Genomic DNA, 10,780 nt, shown 5'->3' with positions numbered 1-10,780 from the left:
AGAGTAAAATGGATGAAGAGTTAGGCAATATTCACCTCCCAAGGCGGGAATACACGATGTTTTGGTTCGATGATGTTTTTTGCCTTCTATGTCGCTTTCCGAACACGGGCCGCTATGCCACAGCCATTTGGAGCGAATTGTACCCAGATCGAGCGTATACCAACCAGTGCAGGCAGCTATCTATCTATCTATCAATATCTATCTATCTATCTATCTATCTATCTATCTATCTATCTATCTATCTATCTATCTATCTATCTATCTATCTATCTATCTATCTATCTATCTATATATATATATATATATATAATATATATATATATATATATATATATATATATATATATATATATATATATATATATATATATATATATATCATATGCACAGACTGCGAGTTTCCGGCATTGTTTTCTCTCCCATTCGAAGACTCATAATCGAAAAGGAGAAGACAATTTCGATTTAAAGCAAACGTCAAAAAAACGAAATTTATAGCTCGGGATCGAGCATCATAAAGCACTGGGATATATGTCGAAGTATTCTCGGCCGTGACAGTGAAAGTGAAGCAGACAAAAAAAATGGCAACTCTGGCACGGCGATGCTCACTGCATGCCAAATGCTCAAATGGAGCACTTTAAAAATAACTGTTCAAAAAAATTCGACACAGATTTCTTATTTTATCTAACTGGTTTTAAAGTATTTGATTTTTATAACTTCGGACTTCCTTTGTCATCTCTAAGCGCCCTTAGTGAACTGCTGTTTTACAACGGTCAGTGTGAGTTCATGTCCAATCAGAACGGTGTATTTGCATACTTGACACAGATATAAATACCTCATGTGATATGCTAATTACTCCAAACTAGTTTTAAGTTTTTCTTTGTTCAAAACTCTTCAAAGGTACAAACATAGTATCTTTTTGAGATCTACAGTAACATTATACCTTCATGTGACCTTTGACGCATTGTCCTGACTAGTTCGGGCACATAAGAATGACGGAATGAATTTATCCACAATTCCAAGATAGGATAAGTTAGTTGCTTTTGAATGTGGAATATTAATTTCCGAAAAAAAACTTGATCTTACCGTTCTTGATATCAGCCTGGGTGAAAACGATAAAGGAAAGACTGACCACCATGACACTCATATTATCGGTGTCGATAGCGTCTCAAACGACGGTGAGGAGAAAGAGGCGGATGAAGATCTGGAGAATAACTTCGAAGTTGCTGACGAGTACAAGGGCATGAGTAAAGGTATGATGCTGTGCGTGGCGTACGCGGCAAACATCGGTGGTACGGCGTCGCTGATTGGTACAACCCCAAACCTGGTACTGGTCGGAGTGCTTGACGAGTAAGTTTACGTGCAAAGAGCGAACATGCATTTCGGGGCAAAATTAACTTGGGCATTTGTTTAAGTAAGTTGCATACTTTCGCTAAAATGTGGACTGGATGGAAAGCAAGATCTTGGAACGAGTTCAAATGAAAAGAAACCATTTTTGCCGCTATTTCATTTTTGATGATATTACTACCATCACACCATTACCAATTTCAAAATCTGTAATACTGCAATATATAAATGTAGCATGCACCAAAAATCAATTTGATATTAAGCTGTTTTTACAGCCATGCACATATATATGTCCTGTGAATTTCGATAACATCGATATCGTATTTCGAGGGGGGGGGGGGCATCTTGTGAAGTTCAGAGTTCCACAGTTAGTCACTTGTTTTAGATTTGTGTTGTTTGTGTTTGTTTGTTTGTTTGTCCATCGATTCAAAACGTTTGTCAAATGACAGAAGTAAAATGTCAACTAATGTCAGCATGTGTCACTGCGATGGATGAACACAAATATCTTAGAATTAAAATCCGTTTCTCTTCTGTTTTCGATTCTCCTGCTCAGTCGCTATGGACAGGAACACCCGATTAATTTTCTGTCCTGGATGCTGTACTCGCTGCCAGCTGCCATTGTCTTTCTCATAATCGCATGGGTCTGGCTCTTGTGTGTCTACCTCGATCTGAAGTAAGTCCAACCGATCAGCCAGTCATAGGCACCGCTGTTTAAAGGGACATAAGCTATAACTTGTGGCAAGTTTTTCAGTATTCTGCCTCTGTATATCAACTACCGTGTCAGACCCTAATCCATCTGTCATGCTGAAATTTCGAGTATTCGTTTTGTCAACACAGCTTGTATGTATGTAGTGATCATTGTTTATTGTTTACAAATGAATTCTAGTCCGGAATTGAATACAATTTTCAACAATAACAATGTAGATTATACTCATATAGGTTGTGTTGATATGCTAAATACTTGGCATTAAATTACAGTTTAGGGATTCAATGCAGAAAGTGTCGGGAAACCACAAAACAAAAGTTCTGAAAAAATAACCAAAAGATACAGCTTATGGAGCTTTAAGTATTTCATAAACTCTCACGATAGAAAAAGACGACTGTAAACGAAATGACGTCGATTCAAAAACAGAAAGGAAGTGTTGCCATCTTACAATTATATCTTTGGTTTATTGACACAGTATAGTAAGGTAGAATGCGCCTCGGGGACAGAAATTTGGACGCTGAAATTGTTCAAATACTTTTCTAGTGTTCGGCTTGCGGAGATCTTGGGAGAAAGAAAAGTTTTCAATGTCTTAGTTTTTTTCTAGAAAATCGAAAATTTTGGCCATAGACTTAACACAAGGATGGCGGGCTATTTTGAATGTCAAATATCGAGGTAAATCTTGGGTAATTGTGTCTCTAGTACCAACGTTTGCGGACAACTGCAAATTATAACTGTGATGGTGGGTACTTGATGATCACATACCGTCATGCTTTGCGGTAATATTACTCACTTTTTGTTAACGTACTATTTTTGTTTCTTTCACCAGTCCCAGAAACTGGTGGAAGGACGGAAAGTGCGCATGTTCGTGCAGCTGCACTTGCAAGAAGACCGAAGAAGAGAAGGTCGTCAGCAAGGTGATCAAAGATGAATACAAAAAACTCGGACCTTGGACGTAAGTTTCAAGTTGCAGCCAATACCCTGGCTATTGAATTCCTTATTTCTCATACTGCTTTACTGGTATAAAATGTATGTCCCTACTGCCATTATTTGAATTTCTCTGCGGAAAATCCGCAGTCCCTTACTTGATATTATACCCTTTTTCTTCCCGTCTCTCTCTGTCTGTTTGTACTCTCTGCCTGTTTCTGTCTGGTTAACTGCTTTGTCTCTGCCCTTTTCTGTCTCAGAGTCTGTCTCTGTCTGTCTGTCTATCTCTATCTGTCTCTCAGAGTCTGTCTGTCTCCACGTCTCTCTTTCGTAGAGCTGAATGTCGCTATTCTTCAATTCCCACCACTGTCTGTCTGCGTTGTTCTATTGTCTGTTTCGTGTAACCAGAGGACTCCTCTTTCAGAAAGGTCTAATGTGCCTCGGGACATATTCTGACTCTCAAACTTTTACAATATTTCACTGGTCTACCACTTGTTGGGGTTCATTTTGAAGCTTATAGAGTAAAGAAAGTTTTTACCGTTCTAGTTTTTTGAAAATCGACAATTCCACTTTCCCCAAATAGAGGTAGCACAGGATTGCGGCCATATTGCATTTCAGACATCATCAGTAAATGCTAGGTTACTTGATTCTGAGGTAACAAACTTCCCACGGTGACCCCATATTTTTATTCTTCATTTAGAAAAGTAGGGTGGAAAGTTTTCTTGAGGAAAGTTTGAGAAAAAGCTGAAATCTTTCACTTTCAAGGCGAGTACCACCTTAATGCGTACTGCATTCAGAATAGTGTGATCTTACATTACATCAATAAAGAAACCTTCCAATCTTTTTATCCCCTGCAGATGGGCTGAAATTTCCGTTCTGGTTCACTTCGTCACACTGGCATGTCTTTGGGTATTCAGAGATATCGGAGGATATGGATGGGGCGTGTTATTCAGGGATGGGTAAGTATCGCTGTCACAATAGAGAGGGGGTACGATACACCGTTCATTGTAGTGTTCCTTAAAATGTAGAAAACGGGCGTACACATATACATGCAGGCAAATATATATGTATGCATACATGCAAAGTATCTCTGTATGCATGTATGTATGTATGCATGCATGTATATATGAAGGAATGGATGGATAGATGGATGGATAGATGGATGGATAGATGGATGGATGGATTGATGGATGAATGAATAAACGCATGGATGGATGGATGGATGGATAGATAGAAAGGTTATCCGTCAGCGCGGACAATCATCATATTGGCGAAATACAAGAAGGGCTGTATTAAAATATTCAATCTACAATCCCATGTTAAAGTCACCACACCTAATTTACATATTAAGAAATCTAACTCTACAGGAAATGACTGTTGAAGTGCTAACAGTATACAAGTCATGGTATACCAAGTCACCGAAAGAAAAATCGGCCTTCAAGCATGTACCAAAAGAAGATATATCATATTTACAAAAAAATCTGTGGCAATTCTTCTCGAGTTATAACATTCACTCGATGCAATGCAGCAATCTGAGCTATATTTTGAATAATCCTTGTCTCCTTCTTTAGCTACGTAACAGATTCTACACCCGCCATTTTGATGGCCAGTCTACTCTTCTGTGCTCCCTCCGAGTGTCCATCGTACTTCTGTTGCCGTCCAAAAGAAGGTGAGGCAGTAGTCATCATTTCAAGTTCGAATTTTTTCTGTGTGCTCTATCGATGTCTTGGTTTATGAGTAGAACAGAGTGAACTGAAATGTGACTTTGGACGAATTGCCCGTGTGACTGGACAGTGAGAAACACAGTAGTCTCCATATTGTACGATTTGCCACAGTTACCATGGAAAGAGAAAATCTAATCAATCATATATGGTCAAAGTGCGTTCCTTGGTATTCAAAATGCCCATTTTAGGGCGCTGTTGTTAATTTGGTAACTCAATAAAACAAATTGGGTGTGAAAGAGTTAACATTTTGTAAACTTGTGTGTTTTTTCTTTCTCAAGACGATTCGCCTTCTGGTTCCAAGCCAAGTCTTTTAAACTGGCCAGCAGTCCACAAAAATCTTCCATGGGGCTTAATTCTGCTTCTCGGTGGTGGATATGCTCTAGCCGAAGGTTGTGAGGTGAGTTATCCACCTTTCATTGCAAAGACTTCTTTTAAATCTTTCTCCCCGACAAATGATTAACTGGAAAAACATCCACAGTTGTGCCGGTTTTTTAGTAAATCTTAGACCTCAAAGTCTTGAAAGTCACCGTGACGACATCATGACAGAATATTGAGAATTTACGCATTTTTGAGCTATATCGTGATAAAAGTCAACAATGAAGGGCAAATGTGGTGATTATACCCTAAGTTTTGACATATTTAGTACACGTCTTCGTGACATCATGGGCGAATTGAAACTAATCGTTTGTTTATTACCTGCCTCCTTGACTTGGTGTGGTTCTGATAATCCTTAATAAGCTGAATTTAGCTGTATTCGTCGATTATTTTCCAGCAGTTTTTTTTGAGACACTCAAATATATATTCTTTCCCTCTGTCATGACGTTCCTTCTTGTATCTCACACTGTACAGGTATCCGGGTTGTCGCAGTGGATTGGAGAGCAGCTCACAGTGTTAGACTACCTCGAAGTGTGGGTTCTCGTCCTGGTTTGTACAACTGTCGTCTGCTTCTTCACCGAAGTCACCAGCAACACCGCCATCGCAACTATCTTCCTCCCCATCTTAGCTGCATTGGTAAGTTAGGCCAGGATCTAATATATGTCTAATCGTGAAAGAAGAAGAGTCATTTTGTTTCGGGGTGGGTGGGGTGGGGGTGGAGGGGGCTGGCAAAACGTGGAAAGGCGCTTTTTATAAATCTTGTATAATCTCCACGAAAGGGAGGTGTAACATTTATAAATATCTCACTCAAGACATTATTAAGTCCAAATACTGGATATTAAATAAGTAACTGTTTATTTTTCCGTCCCCTTAGGCCGACGAACTGTGTATCAACCCGCTCTACATCATGGTGCCGTGTACCGTCGTAGTGACATACGCTTTTATGTTACCCGTCGCAACCCCTCCGAATGCTATAGCTTTTTCGTACGGTCAACTAACTATTCCAGACATGGTACGTACATACTTCTGCCCATGTCATCCGATCCTGAAATATGTATTAGCCGCTAAGTGAGTTTTACGTAATTTTCAATAGTGCGTCTCGGGATGTTCATTATCTTTTAAAAACATAGCGCATGTGTAGTTTCAACAAGATTTATAACCTTTTCGTCTGATCATTTATGACCACAGGTGGCGCTCTCATCGTGACTACCACCGTCCTAAACGGAACATTGAGCAATCTTTCTGAGAGAGAGAGAGAGAGAGAGAGAGAGAGAGAGAGAGAGAGAGAGAGAGAGAGGACAGCTAGACGAACAATAAATGCGGCAGCCGCTGTATTATTTAATGTGGAATATCTTTGTCTCTGTAGGCAAGCGTTGGGTGTATGCTGAACTGCCTCGGTATCATATGGGCCAACATCTGGGTTAATACGTATGGCATGGCTTTGTTCGATTTATCAAGCTATCCGGAATGGGCAGACAGCGAAAACAGCACTTGTTATGAAGAATTTATAAACGCCACCAGCACAACCATGGTTCCCTTGACAACGTTAACTCTCTGAAACAGCTTTCACCGTTGATTTTGTTTCCAACATCCTCATGTAGAACAATTCTTATAGTGCCCCATCCTTCCTATTTGTCATCTCAAAGGATACAGTTTTGTACAAAAAACAGACATTACGACTGGAAAATTCAAATCGGACCATACCTTCAAGACAAGCCGTTTAGTACTCCGCATTTCAGAAAATTATACGGCGTATGCGGATTTCAAAGGAACCAACAGTTACTGAACATGTCTTACGGGGAAGGAGCATTTCCATTGCAGTTGGAAAGGGAGGGTTGTGAAACTTCAAAGTAACATATTATTTAGTGAAAGTTCCATAAAATGTTTGCTTTTACCGATACCAAAGTCAATTCCCGGAAATTGCTCTGATATTGACGAGAAAAGCAATTTTGTTAAAGTTGTGTGCAACTGATACAAGCGTAATAGGTAATTAATAGTTTTAACGAGGCATGTATCAACGATGAAATCTGACTGACGAGCTGCCTACGTGTTTGTGACTTCAGATTTCAATTTCCCGACTAGCAATTGCAGGAACGAGCGAATCAATTTATTTATCTCTTTTCATTGGGAATATGACATGTGATCAAGTTCATTCCAATTTTGGATGAAATAAGTCATTGTGTGGTTTGTGGATGAAAACAGATTCTTTTATTTCTTTTCACACGAACAACAATATCTATTTGGCATTTAGTCTTGGTGCAATCACAAAGTCCGTGCAGCCTGTCCGCGTTGACAGAAAAAAATCTCTTACAGGGCCCGGCAAGCAAGAATAGACAAAAAACTTATGTGAACTGCTGCTTTTCCCTATAGGCAAGCCACATTCTGACCCTTTCATCCAAATGGGCTTACACAAATCTATTGGGGTAATATTAATACATTCTTTTTAAGTATATCATTCAACTATATAATCCTTGAAAACCTTTACCTCGATTCAACTTTCAGGAGTTTTGTCACTTAAACAATGCAATTTAAACTCAGAAAATGTCGCAGACTGCAAGTACACACAGATACAAACAGACAGACAGACAGACAGACAGACAACACGCACAGTCCAACAGCCGTTCATTATGAACCGGGAGGACATTCAGCTCCTGTATCCAACCGTATCCTGGAAAGTACGTACGAACCATAAAGGCAGAACCACATAAATTTCCGCTAAATCGGGGTCAAGCTTTCAACATTTTGGTCCAAGTACTTGCGTTTAAAGTCTACATTTCCTACAAAACGACGGATCAAAGTTTGCGTGTGGAAAAAAGGGGGTTAAAGTGACTACATTTTATCAATATTTCAATCTTCGAAAGTCTACATGGGGCAAAGGGGAGGGCAAAACCATATATGTGTATACATTGTTATGGCAGCCCCACCCCAAGGATTATGAAATATGAAGACATAGTTCCCTATCAGTGAAGGTAATCAGACAATGTATCCGGGCTCTTTGCAGCCAATACAGGCAGTCAGAAAATCACTTAATTAGATGGTGCAGTGACGTACTCAGAAATGAAAATTGCAATACAATGGTAAAAAAAAATCGATGAACTTGTATTTTTCACACTAAAGTCGAATCTTTCTGAGGATTTCTATTTTCAGTGCCTGACGATAGACGCTGTAAATGGAATCAGCATTCATCATACCGAATATTGACGTCCATTATTCTGGGCAAACGAGGCTGTTGTCGAACCGTTTATTAGAATTGTGCCACACAGAAAGATACTTCACTATCAAGGCAGCAATGTTTTTCATTTCACTGTGAAAAGGAATTTTGAATTTTGTATACATTCTATGATCAAAATTTCCTGGTGCGCTTTTGCCGACAATCTTTTCACAATTAAAAAATAAGGCATCTTTGTACTTTATGGTAATCGGCAGTAATTCTTATAACCTATCAGGTTTATGGTAAGATTACGCGACAGATCCCCTGCATTTTGTCATGAACTGCTCAAGTTTTATTTCACATTTTCTAGACTTGCTGCGTGAATAATGATGATCCCCGTGAAAGTTTCTCTGTTAAAAGATTATTTTAATGCTGTAAATATTCCATTTTTTCCAACCTTGAGTCCAAAATTTAAGAACACTATTATTCACAATTAAGTTTGTAGTTTATTAGCGCAAGGGGTTGAAAATTTATTCCTTGAAGGGCAAGAGATTATTTGTTTATATCAGATTTTCTGTAAAGACGCAAAAAAGTATCTTTTTGTTTTGACTCTAGATAAACGGGCATGATTTTGGTCAACATTAGCAACACATTTTCTAAGTATGTAGTACATGCGCTTGCTTAAAGATTGTAAAAGAAACCATATTCACCGTAGGATAACGACTGCTTGATTTAGCAAACTAACAGAAATCCAATAGCAAGTTATATTCGGTGGCATTACGTCTTAGCAGCGAAGTGACGGTTGCTTCCTCAACTGTGCAAGTTTCACTATCAATTGTTGCTACGACGATAGACTACTATACTCATTTGAAATTAATTTCATTTATGTAATTTGTAAATATATATCTTCCTGACATTGAATGGTTTTGAATAAAATATGATGACTTAAAAATTCAGACTGTTTATCGTGGTTGTCTGTACACCCAGATCGACAGAAGACCGCAATTTTTTTTTGTAGTGACAGATTGCTTAGCGTATACCACGTAAAGGTACGTCATGGTAGAAAAGCAATACTAAGGCCAAGAAAAATAAAAAGTTTGTTTCTCATCCTCGTGCGCGTCAATTCAGATCGGCCGTGTCAACCTTTTTTCTTCTCATGGGGAAATGAAATGAAAAAAATAAACGCAAAAATACGCGACTATAGTGCATAACACAGTAAAATAAAACTGTAAACAAAATGACACTAACATTCCATTCAGAACTGTACACATATGTCACCGTTATAGTAAGCTGCAAACACTGTGCATTGCTGCACTAAAAGTCAAACCGCAGAACTGTTGCTATACAAAAATACTAAAGCAACACTGCTGTGCATTTATCTCTGCGTGCATTCCTATGTTGTTTTCATGTTATTTTGAGCGTTTTTGTTGGTTGAAGAATAAAACAAAATTGAGAAGAAAAAACCCGCGTCACCACATCATTTTTGCAATATGTCTAGGATGAAAAACAAACTTTTTATTTTTCTTGGCCTTATCTTGCATAACATAATTTGACCCGCATAGTATGATATCAGCAACAATAAAATTGTCCTGTGTAATCTGCTGTATGTGACTGGTAAGCATTTTATGTCAGTCGATGTTCTAATTTGTCGCGGCTATTCAAGCTGACAGAAATATTTTTTCAACACGAAGACAATGAACGATGCATCACAGACGTCGGAGGAATTATGACACATGAGGTCACCTGCCATAAAATTATAATAAAAAGATAACTGATTGCAGTTTCGCGTGATCCGCAATCACTTCTGTAAATCGTGTATCACGAATTACGTTCGTGAATTCATGTACTGTGCGAGTACGTCAAGGTGTAAAGTCCATGCCACGAACAGCGAAGTAAAACACGTAAAACTGAACGATCATGCACTGCATACTCATTTGGCGTTGAGTGGCTGCCAATTACGCCGACTTGCATATAGAAATTAAAGAACATGTCATTTTAAGAATGCCTTCTCCTTGAAAGTTTCACAAAAGATTCGGTAAGGGTATCCATATCGAGAACTGTATTCAAAAATAGTGTTACCATACTATACGTTAAGATAAAGTTGCTAGATAAAATGCTGACTCGGCAGTCGTTCTTACCCCACAGTGATAAATCTTTTGGTAGAACCCGCCTCGGGGACAGATATTCGGATTTTCAAACCTTTGCAATTCTTTTTCTGATCTACCACTTGTGAGGACTCATTTTAAAGCTCTTTGTGTAAGAATTCAACGTCTAAGTGTTTTCGAAAATTTGAAAATTTCATTTTCTCCATATAGTAAACACAGGCATTGCGGCCATTTTGAATTTCAAATACCGGTAAATCTTAAGTAATTTGTTTCTCCAGTACCAATTAAACGGTGATCCCAGATTTTTATTCTTGATTTTTAAAGAGCATGGTTGAAAAGCATTGAGAAAAGCTTGAGAAAAAGCTGAAGTCTTTCGCTTTCTAGGCGAGTGCTACCTTAAGGTGCATCTCAGTACTCCACTCGGCTAGTAACCTACTTGTTTTGCTTTCTT

The 10,780-nt window shown here is 38.6% G+C and overlaps 1 protein-coding gene across 1 annotated transcript; it reads left to right on the top strand.

The window, feature by feature from the left end:
- The first annotated feature begins 8 nt into the window (after window positions 1-8).
- LOC139146192 (Na(+)/citrate cotransporter-like) lies at window positions 9-9,180 on the top strand. The gene is made up of 10 exons (XM_070717600.1): window positions 9-64; window positions 1,099-1,347; window positions 1,898-2,017; window positions 2,877-3,002; window positions 3,832-3,933; window positions 4,546-4,643; window positions 4,977-5,095; window positions 5,548-5,709; window positions 5,948-6,085; window positions 6,440-9,180. The coding sequence occupies exons 1-10, from the start codon at window positions 9-11 to the stop codon at window positions 6,629-6,631; spliced, it is 1,362 nt and encodes a 453-aa protein (XP_070573701.1). The 3' UTR covers window positions 6,632-9,180.
- The last annotated feature ends 1,600 nt before the right edge of the window (window positions 9,181-10,780 follow it).

Source organism: Ptychodera flava, chromosome 12, assembly GCF_041260155.1.
Source record: "Ptychodera flava strain L36383 chromosome 12, AS_Pfla_20210202, whole genome shotgun sequence".
In the NCBI taxonomy this organism is placed as follows: domain Eukaryota; kingdom Metazoa; phylum Hemichordata; class Enteropneusta; family Ptychoderidae; genus Ptychodera; species Ptychodera flava.
Note: the sequence above shows the minus strand (reverse complement) of the source record. Positions and strands in the feature narration are given on the sequence as shown.

Excerpts from the sequence above, each read along its gene's own strand:
- LOC139146192 (XM_070717600.1), top strand. The coding sequence starts at position 9 with ATGGATGAAGAGTTAGGCAATATTCACCTCCCAAGGCGGGAATACACG. Across the intron at positions 2,018-2,876 it reads TGTGTCTACCTCGATCTGAA|TCCCAGAAACTGGTGGAAGG; the intron begins GTAAGTCCAACC and ends TTCTTTCACCAG. Across the intron at positions 5,096-5,547 it reads CTCTAGCCGAAGGTTGTGAG|GTATCCGGGTTGTCGCAGTG; the intron begins GTGAGTTATCCA and ends CACACTGTACAG.